Below are 23201 nucleotides of genomic sequence, written 5' to 3' on the forward strand. Positions count from 1 at the left end.
CAGTTTGATGTATTGTGGGAAAAAAAAAAAAAGAAAGAAAGAAAAAAAAGGAAAAAAAAAAAGGTGTAAACATTTTATTAATAAAAAGCTTTGTTTATAAATGTGCTGGCTTTGTTCATGAACGCTTCCAAAGTGCTCAACATTTCAGGAAGTAGTTTCTATAGCAATAGAATGAGGAGGGGAGATCAATGCAAATCATACTACAGCAGAAGTGAATCTTAGTGATGATTTGTATAACTTTTCCAAAAACACAAGAGTGCTGGTCATTCAGGGTCTGAAGAGTTTCCCTGGTTTATATACACAGAAAAAGGCAGAACACAAACTTGTACAAAGAGATGGGGGGGAAACAGCAGAGAGAATGCAGCTTTTGTGTAATGCTTCCTCTCTCTGCAGTGTGATGTCTGAGAAACTGCAGGCCACACAGAGTCCTGTCAACCGGTGCAAGGCCTGACAAATTCTAGCAGGGTCAAGTTATTTAATACAGTGCATTTAGCTTAGATTGCCTGAAATGTAAAATCTTAGACTGCTTAGGCCAGGTTTCTGTCAATCAAAACTGTAAAGTGCTTTTATTGCCTGCCTAGTGTTTTGGGGGCCTGTCATGCTAGAAAGGGATCCTTTCTTATTTGTTGATACAGCCACCTGGCTGGTAGCTTGATTTTTTTTCTTTTTTTTTTTCTTTTTACACCCCAGTACAGAGCACAAAAATGCAGTTGCTTACAATTGTCTTGCTTATCTGAGGTGATGCTTAAAAGATGTAGTTTTCTTGGTTTAATGCATGATGCAACTCTAGCATATTTAGTTATTAGCAGCCTTTGAAAGTGTAAATAAGCAAAAAATCATGGTTTTGATACTGCCATTCCACCTGAAACCGTTGGATACAAGTTTCTACTAAGCAACTGGCTGCAGTTCCTATGCAGAAAACACATACTGTCATCTTTTTAACAGAAACCTGGAGTAGCTTAAATTCATTGTTCAGTACCTGTTGGTTTTACCCTCTTAGACGTACATAAACAACTTTTGAGAGTGTAAAATGTATTTCTGTAAGGGGTATGAATGTGCATTGGAGAGAGCATATGAAGAATATACATGAGGAATGTGCTAAATAGAGAGAAAAACACATTTACACGTTTGCACAGGGAATTCAATCGCTAAATGCAAACCACCTCCTTTGAGCACACACAATATGAGATAATCTTGTACTTGGATCAAGTCTTCCATAGTATTTAAGGTTAAAGTTTTGTAACAGATGAAACTGTTTGTTAACATTGCCCCAGTACAAAGCTTTGAGGTGCTCCTCAGAGTTTTCCTAGAGTGTTCATCTCCATTTTCTCCTGTTGATGAAAAACCCACCTGGGCAGCAAGTTACCGCCTAGCCTTGGCATGGCTGAATTGTTAATGAAGAGAGGGTCAGTTTATGTTATTGATAAGGACCCAATATTGCAGGTACCCTTCATCCATGCTGTGTTCAGTGAATCTGATCTGCATGACATTAAATGTACATGTTATTTGCATACAACAATCCCCTGACAGCCTACATTCATTAGACTTAAGAGATTTTCAATTTAAACACTGCTGTGCTTTGTAAAACCAGTGAGTCCTTCAGATCAAGCACTTAAGTTCAGAGCTGCCAGTTTTGGTAACACAATACAACTAGGCAAAAAGCCTTTAAGAGGTAGATCATCAAATGCTTAAGTGTTCTTTGTACTTCTTTCAGGAAAAGTGGAACTGGGAATGGTCTGGACAGCAACACTGAACAGTTGCTTACTTAAGTGGTTTTTATTATATATGAGTATATGATGTATAAAGTTCTCTTATTCCTCACAACTAACTTGCAGATACATATATAACTTCTCTACTAATGGACTGAGAATGACAGAATCTGTTTATAAACATAAAACCTGAGTGAGTACAAGAAAGAAGATAACCTTCCCAGCATATCAGACAAAGAAAGCCCTACTCCACAGCCTAAGTGTACCCATCTCCTGATTTGAGATCTAGTAAAATGTTATGACTTACAATTTATAGCATAAACAATGGATTAAACCCCCACAAGTAGTAAAACAAATAAGGCAAGAATATTCCAGGCTCCAAAAATAATTAACTAAGCAAAACAGAATAGCAGAGACCTGAGGACCATCTTTTGTCCTACAGAGAAGGAATTTAAGGAAGAGTTCCAGTATATTGCTGAAGCTTTTAAAAATTAGTTCTCTGTATTGGGCAAGAGCAGGTTTCACTCGGATTATGCAAACCCAAGAGCTATACTAAACATGTATATGGGCTTGGTTTGCTTTTGGCATGGAATGAAAGACAGAACAAGACCAAAAGATTAAACAGGATCAGAGGTGGTTATGTGGAGGAGCTGAAAAATACAGATTATCATGGACAAGAACAGCTGAAGTGTTGAGACATGGTATAAATACTGCAGATGTGCTCAAAGCATTGAATGGCATCATCCCATCCAGTGGTGTTAATTTTAACATGTACATCAGTCATTTGTCGCTGCTTTCACTGCCAGAAATGAGAACAAGCCTGTTGTCACGAATTCCAGATTTTTATCATTTTTTTTTTTAGCTACTTTACATACTCTTGGCAATTACCAAGTAAAACACCATTCTTGATACAAAGAACTTCTGTGAGGGTGAGGTACGTGGCATCATGAGTTGTGTCAGTGCAATAAAATTAATTTTCATAATAGGTTACTGTTACCATGTTTTATTCACCTCTTACCTATTTGCTCATCAGACCTGATTAGAACTTAATATAACTGAGTACTTTGAGATACTATTTTTTGGAAGCTGACTGATGTCAGTACACTTGCCTTTCATCTCTGCAAATGACATCTCCTCCCAAAGTCCTGTATGGCTGAAGTCATGAATACTTCTTGGTGGATATACATTTCCAGGTTTTATGACCAGTGTGTTTCTGCTGGTAAGATGGGGATCCCAAACTCTTGCTTTATTGTTACCCCTCAATGAATTTGACAGGTTATAGCAATGCTTCATAAATTCTTGGGAACTTCTAGAATGTTTAAATCAACCTGGAGAGAAAAGAAAAAAGCATCCTGTTACTGCAATTACTCGGGTCTAAGGCTACCAAAGAAGCAGTACTTTATAACAGACCAACCTGTAAATTGTAAAACTGTTTTACATCAGGCTATTTAGAATACCAAAACAAAACAAAACAAAACAAAACCCACCCAACCCACAAAACACAAAAAAACCCCAACCAACAAAAAAAAACACAAAAAAATCCAAGCAAACCAAACTCAGCAACAAAAAATAACTCAAATCCAAACAAAACAACCCAAAACTTCTGTTACAGTGTAGAAAAGGGAAGGGGATATTTTTCCAATCCCCGAGATGACCTGTAAGTCTCTTTTGACTTGTTGAAAAGGTAATCTGTCCTTGATGACAGTTACCAGCCTCTCCTGGAGCTGTAATGGTCTTTTCTTCAGCTTTGCAGTCACACCACAACTGCCCCAGGGTGTCACACTCTGCAGAGCAGCTGACTCTCCAGGAACCCCTCCTTGCCCTGGATGCTTTTCTCTTCCCCTTTCTTAGCTATAAACTTCACTGATGGTATTAATTAGCCCCTTTTCTCCTGTACAATATTACAGATGTAGGGCGGTTTCTCGACCCAAACAAGCTCTCAAACGAAGCCGTGACGAGTCTCCCCACACTGCCCCTGCCGACAGGCCGACCGGACCGGGCTGGGCCGGGCCCTCAGCCGCTGCGGGAGGCGGGCGGCAGTAGACGTCAGTCGCAGCCTCTCTCTGGGCCCCTCCGTGCTGCATCATCCCGCCTCCGTCCCGCCTCCCGCCCTCTCCCCGCGTCCTGCCAGGATAGCGTGCGCTTTGGGAGCCTGCGAGCCACCGCCCGCCCTCGCCGGCCTGTCCCCGCTCCGCCACCCGCAGCGCCGCTCCCTTCGCCTGTTCGAGGCCGCTTGGCGGGGGTGAATAAACCAGCCGAGCGCGCCAACCCCCCCGCCCGCCTGCCTGTCTTTCCTCCTCCCCTCCCTCCCCCTTTCCTTCCCCTCCCTCCCTGTCCCTTCCTCTCTCCGCCTGGTGCCGCCACCGCCGAGGAGGAGGAACATGGCGAAAGCGGAGCAGGTCCTCAGCCTCGAACCGCAGCACGAGCTCAAATTCAAAGGTACGAGGTGGCCGCCGCCATCCCCCGCTGCCTGCCCGTGCTGGGCCGGCGGCACGGCCGTTCTCAGGCCTTGCTCCAGCGGCAGCCATTTTCCGGGAACCGGGGCTGGGCACCAGCCGCTAAAATGTCCTTCAGCGCCGCCGCCCCCCGCCCTGCCGGGCTTCTGCCTGCCGCGGGGCGGGGAGGTGCCCCCTTCCCCAGTTTCCCGGGGCTGCAGCGGGGAGCGGGTGTCCCCCGCTGGGCCTGCCCCCGCCGAGGCTGCGCCGCCCACCCCCACCCGCGCCGCGGGCGGCTGCTGCAGGGCCGAGGGCGGCCCTGAGGGAAGAGCCCGCGGGGGGGGGTCCCGGCCGCCGCCTTCCCCAGCCGATAGCGGAGCAGCACACCCGTGCAAAGCCCGTTTCACTCCCGGGCTGACCTTCCCCCGCCGCGGCGGAGGGTGGGCCGCGGGCTCTGCGGGCGGCGGTGGATAGCTCCCGAGCCCCGCGGGACCGCCCGGGAGAGGGAAACATCCGAGGCGGCGGGAGAAGCCCTGGGCCTCCGCGGAGGTGCAGCGGCAGGGGAAGGCGGTGCTCTTTAGCTGAGGGCTCGGAGTCTCCCGGCCCTGAGGCGCGGGGGAATGAGTCCTCCCCGAGCTGTCACGCAGCTGGGGCGTGGGGCACCCGAAACGTGTGCGTGCAGCTCGGCCGGGCTTGGACGGAAAACACAGGGCCGCTGGCCAGGTGCTGGGCAGCGTTCCGCGGCTCTTTCATATTCCTGTTGTTATAATTCGGCAAGCCACTTAGATAAATTAATCGTAAATACTCTGCGGAAATCCATCAATTCTTTAAATAAAAATCTTGAATCGGCGCGAATTTTCATTAGCGTTGGAATTGCCATCTCTTAGCCTGACAGCACTACTGTAATACAATATCTGGGATTACAAAAAAACATTCAGCAAGTTTATTTATGCTACCAGAGTCAGAGGTACTTTATAGTTTCATTTGAATATCTGGCAAATCTGTGGTTGGTTTGTGCTTTTTTTTTTTCCCCCTTTAAATAGTAACTTACTGGCTTTTGGTAAAAATAATATACCTATAAAAAGCTTTCATATGTGTTTTCAAATGTGGAGGAAATCTTCACTTGTTTTTAACAATAAATATATTGGAAGCAATAATATCCAGTGAGCTTACAAAAAAAAAAAAGCACAATAAAACACTGGGTAGGATGAATATATCTTTGTTTTAAGGTGAAGTATTTGTGTGTTGTTATGGCAGCAGTATCAAACATGCTTAAGAAGGAAACTATTGTTTAAGCATTCTTTATGTTCAATATGATTAGAAGAAAATCAGCTCTTGTTCTGAACAATACTGCTTTCAACAAACAAGTTGGGTAAAAAGTGGGGTCCTAATTGGTGCTGACTTGCTAATGAGACCTAATTGTGATTAAAGGTTTGGTTTTGGGTTGTTTTTTTTTCACTTAAGCACAGGTAAGTATACACCCAGGAAAATTCTGTTTGTGGGTTGGTTTTTTTTTTAATGAAATAAAGATGACTTGTCCAGCTCCCTGTCTTTCAGTTGAGGTTCTGGGCTACACAGTGACCCCTGAAGTTAAATCAACCAGCCATATAGATTTTGGTTGCCAAATCTTTAGCCCGTAATGTTAACATATACTCCTCAAAATGTCAAATGTTATTTGAGTAACTGCAGCTATTAAGAGATCTAGCTTAAAAGTGTGCTTAAATATTAGTGTTCATACAGACTTAATGCTGTGGACAGCATTCATGTGCTTTGGCAATAAATTCTGTCTTACAGTCCTTTCAAACAGGTAGTGGACTGCTGTCCTTCATTCAGGAAAGGCCCATTTGAAGTACTCATGAACTAAGCTCTGCTCTAAGCATTTCTTGTGCTGCTGGTTTTGTGATGGCACATTGCCTGGTGATAAGGTAGTAATTATTTTCATACCCTTGTAAATAGTTGTATTTCTTTCCAGAGCTTTGCACTATACGAGTAAATAGAAGCTGGCAGAGGTCAGTAGTGGTGCTGACTGGTGTGGTTGTACTTCCTTGCTGGTGTGTGCTGAAAGCTCTGATGCTTAATGTAGAGCAGCAATGTGAATGAGGTAGGAATGTAAACCGAGTTTCATGAACATTGGAAAAGGATGAATGTCTCAGTCAAAATGCAGACAGAAAAAGCAGAAAATAGCTCTGATGCTGTATATATGTATGTATAGCTCTTAAGCATAAAAATCTAAAGGCAGGCTACTTCTGTATATCCCAGTCACCATGGGCTTGCAACCATCTCTGTCTTAGCCAGTGCTTTCACCTGTGAAGGACCAAAGACCTTTTTAAAGAAGCATTTTCAGTGAATCTTCTAAATTCATCTGATGCCCTATTTCAAAACAGTGTTTTGTGACTTGTTAGCAAAAATAGGAAACTAATTTTTCAAGTGATAAGTTTTTTTCCACATCACAGCATGTGAACGTGAGCAGGGGTTGTCTTTCCCTTCCTGCCTCACATCTACACTGTAACCCACATGCTCCAAAATAGCATCAACGTGTTCTGTACTGAAATGCAGCTGTGAATAGTGGGAGGCAGGACACTGATGTGCCCAGTTCCTTGCCCTGGTCTCTGATGCCATGTGAAATAGGAGCTTTGCTGTCTTACCAGTGACTTCCTCCACTTCTTGATTGTTGTAGACTTGCAACTTAGGTGAGAAAGCATCAAACTAAAGGTTTATTACTCTGACTGTACTGGTAATAGATGGTGGGAAAGACTACTATTATACATGGCAGTATTTCCATTTGTTTCCTTAGTTTTTCTTATCTAGGAGATCCCATCCAGCAGTCTGCTACAAATTAGTTCAATTACAACATTCGGGGCTCTGACTTTTGGAGTTGCTAGATATAAACTTAGACATTTAGGTGTCTAATTATGGCTCCTTTTGCTGGGTGATTTTTGGATCTAGCTGTTAATGGCAGTGCCACAGCTGTGCTCTGGGCGCTGCCTCAGGCATTTCACAGGATGGCTGATCTGACCCAGTGAAGCTGATGTGACCTTTGATCATAATGTGCCTATCTAAAGAGAATTTCTTTAATATCAGTAAGTAAAATTTTGTTAGAATGTAACTTACCTTAGAACTTGCCTGGGGTTTTAGGTATTTGAAACACTGCTGTATTCTTTGCAGATGCAGCACATCAGGGGAGTGGTGCTAGGTAGGGCACACACAAAACAAGAGGTGGCATGGACTGGGGTACGTTTCAACAACGTGTTTAGAGGTTTGCTACAGGTTAAGGTGGACTTATGACTCAGCACTCTGTTGCAGTGCTCCCCAAGTGGCAAATCGCAGTACTGCCAAGTGCAGGATTAATTCCTTGTAATACTCAAAGGTGGTGCCAATTGGAAATGCTCTTCCCCAGTATGTGATTCTGCACCTGCACGTATGCAGCATGTCGCTGTTTAACTTTGCTTTCTGCGAAGGGCACAATAATAAACCAGAATAGCCAATATCCATCAGTCCTAATAGTACTGATTCATACCTGGCCTGAAGCCTGGAAGTGTTGTTTCCAGGCTGTCACCTGTCATTGGCTCAAGTGAATCCCCTGGGTACATCAAAGCTACAGTCCCAAAGGTATGGCCTCAGCCCGTGTGGATGTGCTCAGTCTTAACAGTGTATCTGCTGTACTGGGAGTAAAGTATTTGGTGTTCAGCCACAGTCCATGTGGCTTGTATCACAGTATCACTAAGGTTGGAAGAGACCTCAAAGAGCCAACCTGTCACCACAGACCTCATGACTAGACCATGGCACCAAGTGCCATGTCCAGTCCCCTCTTGAACACCTCCAGGGATGGCAACTCCACCGCCTCCCTGGGCAGCACATTCCAATGACGAATGACTCTCTCAGTGAAGAACTTTCTCCTCCCCTCGAGCCTAAACTTCCCCTGGTGCAGCTTGAGATTGTGTCCCCTTGTTCTGGTGCTGGTTGCCTGGGAGAAGAGACCAACCCCTTCCTGGCTACAGCCACCTTTCAGGTAGTTGTAGAGAGCAATGAGGTCTCCCCTGAGCCTGCTCTTTCCAGGCTAAACAATCCCAGCTCCCTTAGCCTCTCTTCATAAGGCTTGTGCTCAAGGCCTCTCCCCAGCCTCATTGCCCTTCTCTGGACACGTTCAAGTGTCTCAATGTCCTTCTTAAACTGAGGGGCCCAGAACTGGACACAGTACTCAAGGTGTGGCCTAACCAATGCAGAGTACAGGGGCACCATGACTTCCCTGCTCCTGCTGGCCACACTATTACTAATGCAGGCCAGGATGCCATTGGCTTTCTTGGCCACCTGGGCATACTGCTGGCTCATGTTTAGGCAGCTGTCAGTCAGCACCCCCAGGTCCCTCTCTTTGGGAGCTCTCCAGCCACTCTGACCCCAGCCTGTAGCTCTGCATGGGGTTGCCCTGGCCAAAGTGCAGCACCCGGCACTTGGACTTGTTGAATGCCATCCCGTTGGATTCCGCCCATCTGTCCAATCAGTCGAGGTCCCTCTACAGAGCCCTTCTACCCTCTAACTGACCAACATCTGCTCCTAACTTGGTGTCATCTGCAAATTTGCTGATGTCTGACTCAATCCCCTCATCCAGATCATCGATGAAGATATTAAAAGAGTATGGGGCCCAGCACTGATCCCTGGGGGATGCCACTGGTGACTGGCTGCCAGCTGGATGTGGCACCATTCACCACTGCTCTCTGGGCTCGGCCCTCCAGCCAGTTCCTAACCCAGCACAGAGTTACTGTGGTTAGATGATTGCCACTCCCAAGTAAGGTAGTTTGAGCTCTGTCGTCTATATAAACTAATCAGATCTGTGCATTGCAGTGTAGCTGTGCAAAGCTTTCTGTATTGGACATGAATATTCAGTTATTATGAGATCCCAGGCTGAGGCTCTTCAATGATTCATTTGGGACATAAGATTGGTCTTCATTGAACCTGCCGTTGTCAAGCCTCAGAAGAGGGGTTAAGGACTTGCTCAGACATTGTGACTAAACCATAAAATTACATCTCTGTCCCTGTTGTGATCTGTCTGTAATGATTGAAGCACCCCTGTATAGAAGGTGTTTGGAGGGATTTGACGCTGTTCATTCTGTTCTTGCTGGATAAATGAGGATTTGTAGTCACTGCCACTGGAACAGGTTGTGTTTAAGAATGTAAAATACTGAGTGTTGTGAGAAGTTGCCTGTTCAGTATAATTAATAAACATCTTTTAAGCTGAACATTTACATGCTGCTTTCTTAAAAGCTGTTAGAGCCTTCCTGCCATTTACAGCATAATGGTAGGCAGTGCTAGATTATTTTGTGTGTGTGTTATACTCTTTGAAGGCTGGTCTGCCAGTGGCTATCAGTTTTTCTGCTGGAAAATGTACCAGTGGTATTTCCCTTTCTCTAGCATAATTGCTAGTAAGATAATCATTAAGTAAGAGTAAACCTTCACATCTCTCCACATATTTTAATTTGATTATCAAGCTACACAGCTATAAAAGAGGTCATAGTATTTGAATAGCAGGCTTCCTGAAGCTAAACAGTCTAAGGATGTAGCCCAACTATCAAACAAAATTAGTCATTTTCTGGTGACACTTTAAGTATTTGCACTTCGTGTTATGCTCCCTATTTGTCCCTATTAGCTGAAGTCAATGGCTGATTCTGTTAAGTGTTTGTTATGGTTATACAGACTTGCTGCATCTCACTGAATTATTCTAATTTCACGTGCACTGCTCATTTTGTAATTACTTCGCTTTGCATAGACTCCATTTAATTTCAAAAGAGCAGTGTTAGAAAAGAGATAAAAGCAAGGTAGTGGTGCATTGTGAGTGTCTCATGACATATCTCATGGTTTGAATGATGGTATAAGCTGAAGACAGTGCTTCTCTTGAGCTTCTGTAGTCTGCTGGTGTTCTTCACGCTAGAGACGTGGCACTAACAGCTCCACTGGGAAAGGGGAGAGGAATTGTACATGTATGGGCTAACAGCAATTTGAAACTTGAATAGGAGGGGTAGAGAGCTAAAGAACAATTACTTGAGATGTGTGAAGCAGTCAAGGCATAGTTGCATTTTCTGTTAAATTTAATTAATGTATTTAGGTCTCCCAAGACTATTTCCAAAAATCTCACAATGTGCTTGAAGTCTTTGGCCACTGTGTTTTAGAGGTTAAGGGCTTTTGAATAATTTTGTACTGCCTAGATTTTAAGAATTGTGGTGGAAGTAACAGGCATTAACAGGATCAAAGTATTACTATTTCAAGGAAAGTCCTGGTGCAGGGATAAAACCAGCATAAGCAGTTGCTACCCTTGGTTTTGTGGGATTTTGTGGTTTTAATGTAAGCACCTGCTTGCTTTTATTGTAAGAGCTGGGACATGTACACTCATCATTTCCTGTTCCTTGGGAATCTCATGTTTGTGCAGCAGGTTTCAGTTCCCATTGGGATATGCAATCACTGCAATGATAGGTGAAGAAGTTGAGTTTGTTATTTGAAAGCTCATCAGGGTGGCGGGCTGCCAGTCTGCTTTGGTTGATAGGACGTATCCTATTTATCACGTCAGAAAATACATCTGATAACAAATTGCATTGCGAATACATGTGTAAATGTGAAGTGAGGGCTGGCTGTCTTAAGTCCTAGCAGCATGGGTGTCATGTCAAAGTAAAGACAGAGATAATGTATCATAGTGGGAGCAGGTTCACACTGATGCTTACCAGTAAATTGTATTTCCCAGCTGCTACCCTGCATGCCATGTGCAGTGTCTTATCACCAATGAAAGAGGAGCATGGAGTGGAAATTTGCACAGGAGTGTCTGATAATTTCTTCTCATTGGAAATGGAATTACTGTGTTTTTCCTCACTTCACAGGTTTTATAAATTAAAAACTTATCAGTAGTCATGCAGTGTTTTATTTCTTATAAGGTTGTTTAGCTACCTTAGAACACAAGGCTGAATTTTGTTTAATTGCACTCTAAGTAGGAATTAGGATTGTAAAAATTAAAATATAAACCTTTAAATAGATTGTTTTGAAACTCAACTGGAAAAAAGGCATCATCACCATAGTGAATGATCCAACTTCATGAGCTCAGGTCAGCTTGCACGTACGAGCAAATACTCAGTTTTAAAAGAAGCTTAATTTGGTGTATGCACCCAGCTCTGCAAGGTATTGATTGCATCAAATGAGTTTCAAATCAAATGAGCAGTTTCTTCATCTGTTATGATGCAATTTTTGCAGAAAACTGGGTGACCAAGGGTTTGTCTTCTTTCTTGTTTTTAGAGTGCCTCTGAACTTAGCTTTCTGCTTAGCTGGAGACAATGCAGGAATCAAATGACCCTTGCTAATTCTGGCCACATCTTGCAGTCACACTCATTTTCTACTATCTTGTTACCATATTGGTCTTATGTTTGCTCCCTGCAGGGAACAACTAATAACTACTGAATGCATTTCATAGTTGGTACAATAACAGCCTTTTTGCTTTTTCTGTCAGTGTAGCTGCTTGGCTTTGAAAGCTTTATTGATGATGTTTGCAACAGCTTTGTTTGTGGTAACAGCTGTTGTTTCAGACTTAAATTTCATCTTTGTATTTGTAGGGAATGTGATCTTTAACATTATCCTTGTGCTGCTGCAAGGCTTCTCTTTTGTTTGTTTGTTTTTCCCTTCCAAGTAAATCCTCACTGATTTAAGTGACAAGCTGGTTCAGTCAGGAACTCTCCCAGTTAGGCTTCTCTTTTCTCTGGGTGAGAGACTGACACAGGTGTGACAGTTCCTGTAATGACAGGAGACAGAAAGGAAGCCTATTTTACCTACATATATGAATATTTAAGTACCATTTTTTTATTAGACTAGGGGCTAGACTCATGCCAAATCTCTTCCTCTGGTGTTTGACACAATATTTACTCAATATAGAAATCCTTTCATACCTGCTTTTTAGAGTGAGATGTCTGCAGTGACATAGAGGATATTTTCTGATACTTCTGGGATGTTGTTGAGTTTAAAACTTGGCCTGCTAGGCAACCTTTCATAAAGAGGGATTTGTGCCATCAGTCAGGAACAGCTGTCACAATCTTGTTGTCATTGGAAATGTATGCAAAGCGAATCACCATTTCCATGTTTAATTCAGTGCAGGATTAAAATGCACATGGATTGAAGTGATTGAGTGTTTACACGAGCAAGACAACCCAGACTTAGAGTTGACTGTGTCTATTCCTTCAGTATTAGAGCTGTTCTGAAAATTGCTTACTTCAACCATAATTCTTCTGGCTTCAAAACCATTTGTACAAATTGGGTACTGCTGCTGCCTGCAGTACTTTATACCACATTAGTATAAATACTTTATGAAAATAATCTCTTTACTAAACTACTTTAGTGTCTAGTTCTCTGAGCTGTAAATGAGGTCCCTCATACCATGGTGCTATGGATTAAAGATTTTATCGTTCTAAATATAATCCTGTTTTCTTGGTTGGTTTCCACGAGGGGTGGGAAAAAAATACAGAAGGGGGAGGTTTGCCTGGTGATCCAGTTACTTATGATGCAAATTACAAAATCCTGTAGGTGTGGGGCTCACTCTGGAGCCAAGGCTTATGTTTGTGCAAACCATCTTGAAGACCGTATTCAAGTTTGTTGTGCGTGTAGAAGGCATGTCAAATTACTATGTAATTATTTAAGGGGGAAAAACCCAACAAGTGCACTTTTTTTTGTTTTCCCATGATTGCTCCTTTTAACCTAATCAGTTCATCCTTAGTGGTTCTCTAAATGTTTCTTATAAGCAGGAGGCCAGCCCTTGTGTGTGCAGTTTCATGTTTGGACTGTCACTGTTCCCTGTTTATATTTGCAACTGCTGCTTCCTGTGATATGTGAATTAACAATATATTTTGCATCTTTAAATATTTGCACATATAATATCTTCTGGTTTGCAATGTCTTTTTTTCTGGTCTTACTACACTTTCACCACATCAGGAGCAAAAGTCTTTAACAGCAGTAAGAGAATTTCTTTTTTCCTCTATTTCATATAGCTGTTTGTACCTGATGCTTATTGGCTGCAGATATTGTTTAGAGATGAGATTTGGAGACTGGAACTTCAAATTAGTATCTTGTTCTGTGCCAGACAGTATAAGCTGTCAGGTATTTTTTTTTCCTTACTAAGTTTTCATACCGTTTCTGACTAAATTTCTGTTTTAATTTTAGCTTGGGTTAGGTTTTTTGTTTGCTCGGTTTTTTGTTTTTCCTTTGATTCTGAAAGCACATTAAAAGAAGTCCATTTTTAAAGAGGTTCCTTGGAAATGTGTCACGCTAAATTCAAGATTCCTTCCATATTTGTAACTTTAATTAGTTTCTTACTGCCTATTTAGGCTTTTTTGAATGTACTGGAAAAGCAGCTATGCATTGTGCATCCCAAAATCTCTAGTTTTGCTTGTTTCTTTTGGCATTTGCTATTTGTGTGTACTTCTGCACTTACAATATTTACTCGGTTACTATTTAAGTTGCACATCAAATTTGTCTATTTCAAGAGTATATATGAGCATAAAATTAGAACAGTTAAGTTGCTCTTTCTCTGCTATTTTAATGTGCATTTGAAATGGAGATTAGTGATTAAATTAGACCAGGAAAAAGTACTTGACAGGTAGTACAAGAAAACACATAATTTGGAGTGGTGCTTTAAAGGATGATGCTTCATCCGCGGATTTATCACTGTTTTTTCCAGGGAAGCTTGCATATCAAGTTATCTTCGTGCTGCATTCTGCTCTCTGCTGTTGCATCCCCACTTCTCTCTAGGGACCAGGGCTTCGTTTCAGTATCCTTTCAATGCTCATCCAGCAACCCCTGTGGATGAGGCTTCCAGCCATGGAGAATAATCGGGTGGTGTTATAAATAGGTCTTACTATGTCCTGCTTATTGAAGGAGATGTAGCTACTATTCCATTATCAGAAGAAAGTGAGCTGTTTTGACACCTGGAGAGAGTTGGTATGTGGGATATTTGTGAGTGGTGTGAACAAAGTAATACAATATGTTTGGCATTTGGTTCAAAAGGACATGAAAGCGCAGAAGAATCAGAGATGTACTTCTAAAGCCAGCCAGCTCTGCTGTCAGTCTCTTGTTCAGGCAGTTGTGTGTGGAAAACTGCTTTAAGTTTAGGACATAGAGAAAATGTTTCATGTACGATTTTGTTACTGAAGAGTGCTCTAAGTAATGTTTGGATGTACTAAAACTCTGAAGAGATCAGTTGGAAAAAAACAGATGACACTGCTACCAAAATTATTTGAAGGGCATATTCTTCCATTCTTCTTGGCAAGCTTATGTGTGGCCTCTCAGTGCTTACAACTGTGAAGTCAAACTGTTAATGATCCTCTGAGGAGTAAAAGGTGATAAAATTACATATTAATAAATGCCCTGAAAATAGTCTTCAGTCTCATACTTGTTTTTTAGCTGTGGGGTGGGGTTTTTTGTTTGTTTTTCCCATTACATATCAGGTATGTTCTGGTGAAAATAATTTGTGCCAAAACATGCCAAAGAAGGACACTGATTAATCCATTCAAAGGGGTTAATGTACTGCCAACCTTGCCCCAAATTTTGGCATCTGGATCATGTAGTTTTGTTGGGTTTCTGTAGCTTCTTTTTTTTTTTTCTTTCTTGGTTTTTTTCTCTCCCCTGGATAATTTTATTGATTTCTTTTTTTCTTTTTTTCTTTTTTTTTTTTTTATGACTCCTCTGCATCAGCTATTGCATGGGAAACCTATTTGGATGGCACTTCTGGTTTTGTAATAGGTTTTTCATCAAGGCTTCTATTGCTTGACACAGCAGAAGTGGAAATGACCACTTCCTTCCTATCACTTTGCTTCAGGGGCTCTTCTGAGTGAGGATAGTTGCTGTGAGAGTAGAGCAATTGATTCCACAGGGGCAGGGGGTTCTAGCTACTTCCATTTAAAATCTGAGGTAGAAATGTTTATTACATGGGGATTAAGAGAGGCCTTTCTTTAAAAATTATTACCAAATTTGGGGTTGTTGGGTCCTCATGGTGAGTTACTTGTGAAATCAGATGTTTATGCAACACAGGCATTTCTCACTTCTCATTCTTTGACTTCATTGATTTTAAAAGTTGTGGATGCTCAATTATGAATGTCTCCAGAGCCAGATGATGGTGGTGATTAAAACTTGGCATACAGTACTTCTTAAAACGCTAATCTTCACAAGATTGTCTAATTAGATAAGTATTCTCCTGACATCAGAGAGAGGAAAATGATAGGAGTCCAAAACTGCTTCTGTTTTGGAGTTGCCATCAACTCTTAAGGCAGTTAATAGCAGAAGATAAACCCTTAAATGATTTGTCTAAAGACAAGTAAGATGTTGCAAGAGTTTGATTGGCTCTTGGGTGTTGTTGATTTGCAGGCACCTGGCTAATAGCTCAAGATGTCTTGCTTGACATTTCAGCTTTTTTCATTTTTATGTTTATCTTCAAAGGACATCAGTTTTATATATAAACTTTAAAAAGAAGTGTACAGTAAGTCAAGCTCTACTCCTGTTACTGAGCCTTCCTGCTCATTGCTTTCATTTTTGACTATTTGTGATAGAAACCCCTAGAAATAAAATGGGAGAAATCGTGGGAAAATGAAATATTTTGGTACTGTCAGAGGCATAGTAAAGGAACTGAGAAGTAGCATGGATATGATTGGAAATGCTGTAAGTAGTGGTCTCTCTGTCTGAATATTTCAGCCTTTTTGTTCTTCAGCAGTGGTTGCTTTGTGCATGGTACTAATACTCTCTCACTTAGGACTCTGTGGTAGGTTTGTACATGCTGAAGCAAGGCAGTGTGCATCCCCAATTGGAGAGGTGGCCCAAGCTGGTGAAGAGACACTTCAGGCTATGGGAGTAGGAGCCATCATGGTGTGTGTTGATGAGGAAGGGAGCCTGAAGTATCATGTTCAACCCCCATTCACACACAGTGTCAGTGTGGCTCTTTCACTGGGTGAATTATTGCTCCACACAGACATCTACTAGTCAGGGCACATCAGCATGTGCAGGATTTGGGCTCTCGCGAGTAGCCATGAGACAAGTTACCTCTGCTGCTTTCCACCATCTCCCTTATTAAAGATTCCTTGGTTACCTTTCTATGTCTGATTAATACATCAGGTGATTAATGACTTTTGTCTGACACATCGATGGGATTAAATCAGGGTGAAATATGTCCTTCTCTTCCTATTCTTGCATTCTGTTGCTTTCCACAAAGGAAGTGCAAGAGGGATTGTCTCGCTGGGAGCTCTGCTTGTATTTCTGTCTGTTCTCAATTACCGTGCCTTTGGATACGTGTCTGTGGTGCTGAGTTGGAGTGGCAAAAGTTGTTCAGGGAAGATGATGAAAGTGCATCTAAAACATTCTGGGAATAACATAGGCAGCTTGATGAGAACATATTCTTGGTCTTGTTGATGAGCGATTGCTAATTTAACATGAATACAATTGTACCAAGTGGTCCTGCAGTGCTTTGCCTCTGCAAAGCACCAGTTCACTAATTTTTTTATTTATTTTTTTTTTTAGGGGATGCCTCATTTTAAACAGATGATAATTTGCACTACAGCACAAAAAAATTAGACGTGTACCTTAATACTTTAAACAACTATTCTCACGCTGCAAGTGTGACTGTAGTACATATGCCCAGACGTGCTAGCTTTAACTTAGTAAATAGGAGGCTTTGTTGCCTTCATTTGACAGGATGCTGCACAGAAAGGCATGGTTTCCTTGATGCCAGTGTTTTGAGTTCTGCTTGATCACAAAAAAAAAACAAACCAATTTTCCTTTTTCTCTTCTCCACCACCCCCTTCCTACTCCCTGTCTTGTAAGCGGATTAATTTTCAGCCCAGGAAGCACCCTGGCTCAGTGCAGGCAGGTGAACACTGTGCAGCTAGTGCAAGCGGCTGGTGGAGGTGAGAGCTCAGACTAGTCTATCCTCTCAGCACTGACATGGACTGATGCAGGAATAAAGCAACCCTGAGACTGTGGGCCACCTAATGTGTGTAGTTAATTATGAAGACCTACAAATCTTCAGAGGAGCATGCCCGTTTACTTTCAATGTTCCTGATCAAGCCTGTCCCATCGAAGCTTTACCTTTGCTGATACTTGTGCTAAGTTCTTTCACACACCAAACACTGCTACATCAGTGTTCATTCTTCACTGAAAGTACAGGTGTTTGAGGTTATTTTTATTTGCCATGCTAAACCATAGGATTTTGGTTAAGGTATTGAAATTTGGTACAATTATGTAGTTGTGTAGTGTGTTTGCAGTGAGTAGTGAGTAGCAAGAAACTCCCATCACGTTACCAGTGTGGCTTTGCTGGTACAATTATAAGCAATTTTCATTGCAATGAGAGTTATTTAAAAATTAGATGGAGTTGACATCATGTTCTTTTGACCCAATTCTGAGGCTTTTGGATTACTAAAATGATCTGGGCTATTATAATGCAGTACACTGCAAAATGGCACTCTTAGGAAAGATTGATATAGCACTGGTGTTTGAATAGGAAATGGAGCATGGCAAATTCTGAGATAATGCTCTGATCTTCAAGTGTGAAGGGTTGCATGTGTAGCTCCTGGGTGGAAAGCCACAGCTGTAGTTTGAAACACACCCTGCTGAAAAGTGACCCTATGAAAAACTACGATACCTCTTAGTGTTTGTGGCATGAGTGTATGAGGTGATGTTTTCTTTAAGTAGTACTGATAGTTTCTCTATCACTGGGCACCTAATTTGCATTAATAGAAGTTGATTTTATTCTTACTGTCAGGAAAAAAGCTGTCAAGCTCTTGTGGAATATTCCAAACTTTGACCGCCAAATTCAATTTACTGCATTCTTCCTTCTAGACAGCTTGCTCCCATGACAACCCCATGTCAGATGATGCATGTACAGACCCTGAGTTTCCCATAGCTTTGTCCTAAGGATGACACCAGTAGCATTTTTCTCATGATATTTTTAAACACAGGAGAAAAATAGTCCTTTTTTTTTTTTTTTCTTAACAAGTGTGTGAATTGTCATTTGGAAAGCACCCTGCCTTAATAGAAGTTTCACTTACCTAGATGCAATCAAACCCACATTAATTGGTTATGAATGTTATGAAATAGAGGTGGTGTTTTTTAAGAGAGTGGCTTTTCTTTAGGCACACAGTGAGTAGTCAGTCTTTGCTGCTGAGTCCACTTGTTGCTTTTAACCCAGGTACCATCCATGTCTATTATTGTGCTTACTGCCCACCTTAATAGTATAGGCATTATCCAGGTGTTGCATATATTTGTAGGAGTAGTTCATCCACTTTCAGAGGCATTGGGAAATGAGAGCATTTTAAGTGTCTGTGGGTAGGATTCCAGAAGCCTTGCATTGAAAAATGAAGCTCCAGGGTAGATGTCTGTCTGGCACAACTGATTAATACCCAAACTAGCTTTCCTGCAGTGCTCCAATCCAGACATTAGAAAGCAAAGGTGTGCTTATCCTGGGATCAGTTTCCCCGTGTAACCTCACCAAAACTGTCTAACGTAGGCTATAGTAGTCTGACAATAGGCTATCAAGGTTTCATTTCAGCCTGAGTTGACAGTTCATGTGCCTCGCTCTTAAAAGGTAGTCCAACCAAGCTGGTACTTCACTACCATGCCCTAATTGCCTGAGTAATACTCTGTTGTCTATTCGGTTTTTTACACGCTTAAAACATCTCTACTGGCACTTTAATCCTGCGTTTGTCTACTCTGTTTTGCTTTGCTACTGTATTTGAAGAGTAGTGCCATAAGGAGTTTGCCTGCATACAAGTTTGCTGAGAGCAGAGGTTGACCTTCTGCTGGCTAATCTGTAATTTGGGGGAAATGTATCTAAAGAAACTGTTTCAAGTTTAGTGAACAGAGAAAAGGAAGAAACCTCAAGCAGACAAGAAGCAGCGAATTTGGCCTGCTGAAAGGTTTTGCTGCCAAAGACTTTGGTGTGATCTATGTTAGCAATAAGTAACTCCATTTGGAAATTATTTCTCACATGGAGGAGTTGTCACATTATTATTACAACCAGCAGTTCCGTGCTGGGCCGCGCAGATCCCGCACGCATTCGTGGATCAGCCAAGTCAAAACATGGTATTTCCCACAGGAAATCTGTCCCAGCATGCAGACTAGTAAAGCACTAGTGAGGATGCAGCTGCATGTGTAGGGCTTTGTAGAGGCAACCCTCCCTCTGTGCTGGAATAGTTCAAGCTGTAATTTTTTAGTAAAGGCACATCCTTAGTGCTTATGCATCAAGTACTTTCTGCTGAAATGTTAGACTTCTTCCAGTTAGAGCTGTCTTGAAGATCTGCCACTGGCTTTGCACCACGAAATTGTTTACTGGATTTTTCTGATAGTTCAGCTTGTTTAACTTCCTAAACAACTCCTGGCTTCTTCTACCCAGTTATTTTCCATTAGACTTAAAGTCCCACTTTGCATGCAGAGCACAGAGCTATCTTGACAGCTGTGTTTTATTTTCTTTCACATCTCAGTGTTTCACCAGACGCAGGTTTAGTGAAATCCTTGCTAGGGGATCCAAAAATTTTATTGCTTCAATTTTTTGCTACCATGTTGCATCCTCCCTGTGAAGCTGGTTTGTTCAGAGTGCAGGCAGAAGTGTGCTACATTGGTGTCTGGATTTTTTTGTACGCAATTGCTTTGGGTTTTTTTCCTTTCTAATTACTTAAAACAAATTAGATGAAGGATAAAGGTTGCAGGAATGTAATACTTTCAGAGTTGTATTGCTTCCTTTTCTCCAAATTTATCACGAACTTAAATTATTTTAAGCCAACTGTGCTGCAGGAGGAATGTTACCTGCTAGTATTTGGATTCTCATCATTCACCCTTTTTTAAATTTTCAGTAAGGGAAGGTTTGATGTCTTTTTTTTTTAACCTATTTTCTTTTACTCTGAGGTAGATTCAGGCGTCAACTTAATGACTCCTCTGCCGAAGACAGTCCATCAAAGTCTGGTTATATTTCTTTTAATTTTATTTCTTTACCATCTAATCAAGCACTGCAGTTGCTTGCTACCTGTCTGATTTATCAGTGTCTTGTAGAAAAGTCTCAAATTGTGCCAGTGGAGGCTTAGGCTTGAGGTGAGGGGAAAGCTCTTCACAGAAAGAGTTGTTGGCCATTGGAATGTGCTGCCCGGGGAGGTGGTGGAGTTACCATCCCTGGAGGTGTTCAAAAAGGGATTGGATGTGGCACTTGAAGCCATGGTTTAGTAGTCATGAGGAGTTGGTTGACAAGTTGGACTTGATGGTCTTTGAGGTCTTTTCCAACCTTACTGATTCTATGATTCTAAAACCATTAAGTAGGCTTTTCTCTAACCCAAGGGATGTGGGCTGTGTCAACTAGACAGTGAGCCTGCGAGGGACTAATTCATCTGCACTCGTTGTTGCAGAACTTAACAATGGTTTTATTCTAGAAATCTTTGCCAGTGCTCTCAGTGACCCAACAATTTTCATTTTTTCACGTGGTTACTTCCTGCCTTGGGTGAGGTAGGCTATTTTATGAAGATTTCATCTGGCTTATTTCTAGTAGCCAAGAGAATTACTAAAAATTACTTGGTAGGAAAAGAGAGTGGACATTGGCTGCTTACCTTGCTGGTTGTCATTCAGCATTTGTGAGTAGCTGGTGAAATCCTGCTTCTGTGGAGGTACAGCTTGCATATGCAGCTGAATCTGTAGTAGCCACTTTGTTACCATGCCTGTTCTAGTTAACATCCTGTACTCCCCTATTTATTGTCTGTAAGGTAGGTATATGTGGTATCTCTGTAAGCCTGGGGTTACTGGGATTCAGTAGTTAGAATGGAGTAACTGTGTTACAGCAGGGTTTGGCATTGTTTGAATGCCATGTTGCTGTGTTGGCACCATGTGTAAATGATTTCCTCCTTTTTGTTTTGTTGTTAATGATCAACTTCAGCTGTTGGAGCATACTGTAGTTGTTGCTCCAGGGCCTCAGTGCATCCTCAGTTTTGCATGCACCGTTATCCGTAGATGGAAATTGAACATCTAATTACTTTATAAGATTTGTGAACAGAGATTTAGAACTTGCTTAGTTTCTGCTTGGAAAGTACTTTCTGTGTGATTTCAAGTTTGCTTTTGCTCTCCTCCTCAGGTCCTTTCACAGATGTTGTCACTACAAACCTGAAACTTGGCAATCCTACAGACAGAAATGTGTGCTTCAAAGTTAAGACCACAGCACCACGTAGATATTGTGTAAGGCCTAACAGTGGAATTATCGATGCAGGAACATCAATTAATGTTTCTGGTAAGCCATTCAAGAAGTTCCTTGATGACTGAAAATAGTTTCTTGTAATCAGTTATTTTTTGGAATATTTTGCAATCTGCAAAGTATTTTGCTGAGTGTTTGTAAAAGCAAGAGGTTGTGATTTAATGGGGAAGCAGCTGTTTCATATATCATTACTTCCTTTATTCCTAGTCTGGCACTGTTGTTTTCATCTTGTTTTGGAGCATGAAGGAGGGAGAAACACATAAATTATTTATATAGTTCATCAACAGCCATAGCCAGCCTATCCAAACCAGTACTACTGCAGCACTGCCCTCCCTGTGGGATTATTTTTGTACCCTTTTTTTGCCAGCTTAATTTCCTCAACCAGCTCATTTACAGGGTCAAAACAAGTGCTTGGATAGGCACATTGAAGGAAGACCAAAACTGAGCAGACTGCAGCCCCACCGGTTTGGGCTGGTGTTGGGTGTTGCCAAACTGCCTGATATAACCAATAATGAAAACATTTACTTCCAAAGCATGCTTGTGTTGTATTTCTGGAAGATGCAATATGCTTTGGTGTTAAAAATGTCAAGTGACTAAGTCTTTGCTGTTCCATTGGAAAAGTTAATGATTTTCTCTAATGACTCAGTAGCTCTTGATTTGCCTAAGTTTGGTAATGGAAAAGCAAAGGAGTGGCTTGCTTTGAAAGCAAAAAGAGCGGAGTATTTCCCATGAACAATATCTCTATTGTTAACTCGCTGATAATACATGCTTGAAAGCAATGTATTTTCTCAATGACTTCGCCATTCCATGTTTTTAATGAAGACTTCTCTCAAAGCATGTAATAACGGCATACTGCCTGAATAAAGGATGAGTTTTTAGTTAAGAAAATCACCTCTGCAAACAGAGATTCATTTTATTATTTTTAATGCATTTTAATAGTGATATGATAAAAGTTATTTACTGATAGGTTACACAGTTTGCCATTAATCTCTTAGCAGACTTCTAGCCTGGAATAGACAATGTTGGGAGCTAAAACTACTGCTTTCTACTGGGGGGGGAAACAAATTTAGTTTTTTTTACTTAAACTACTCAAACACCTCACCCTTGGAGAGCTTGCTTCAACAAAATAAAAATTGGTCCCAAAAAACTCTGTGTAACATTAAGAGACTCTAATCCTGTAAGTCATCTTGAGCATGCCTACATTTGCACAGTCCCTGATCTGTTGTCTGTGGAATATCTTGTGTCAAATGAGTGTGCATGTGATTTTAGAGTCGTCTCACCTGCACTTACCCTAGGGGATGTCATGTTCAGGAGACAACCAGCGCAATGTGGTACCTACGGGTGGAGCAGGCAAAGCACTTTTGCTTCAGGAGAAGGCTAGCACATACCCAGTAAGCTCTGATATGACTAATATGTAAATGAAAAAGCTCTCTAGAGAGAAATTGAGGTTTTTAAAACTCGGGACAATTCCCAAGTAAAGCTGTCTGTCATCTAATTTAGCTTCAGGCAAGCATATGAAATGCATAGAAATCAATGAAGTGATAACGAAAATTAGCATGGTTTCTAGCTACAAATTATCTCAATGCTATAAAGATGTGAATTCTTTTCATCTTTCAGATCAACTTTCAAAATTAAAAGCCTGCTTCCTCTACAGGCACATACCATCCCTTTTTATATGTCAGCTTGATCTCAACATTGTTTCCTTCAACTTCTGCTTACAGTGGCCCTTTGCTCTACCTTGAGCAGAAGATATTACAGAGTGTGTCTGTACCATCTTACACAAGCAGCATGCCTAGATCTTGCTATTCCAACCCAACTCTTCACAGTGGCATACCA

At 41.6% G+C, this 23201-nt stretch overlaps 1 protein-coding gene across 1 annotated transcript in view; it reads left to right on the top strand.

Annotated features, from left to right (window-relative positions):
* The first annotated feature begins 3818 nt into the window (after positions 1-3818).
* Positions 3819-23201, top strand: part of VAPB (VAMP associated protein B and C) — a 30803-nt gene continuing 11420 nt past the window's right edge. Inside the window, exons 1-2 of the mRNA XM_054173640.1 lie at positions 3819-4148; positions 21249-21401. Of these exons, the coding sequence (XP_054029615.1) occupies positions 4091-4148; positions 21249-21401 (211 nt within the window). The 5' untranslated portion in view covers positions 3819-4090. The remainder of the gene's footprint in view (positions 4149-21248; positions 21402-23201) is intronic.

This window comes from Dryobates pubescens, chromosome 26 (genome assembly GCF_014839835.1).
Source record: "Dryobates pubescens isolate bDryPub1 chromosome 26, bDryPub1.pri, whole genome shotgun sequence".
NCBI lineage: Eukaryota > Metazoa > Chordata > Aves > Piciformes > Picidae > Dryobates > Dryobates pubescens.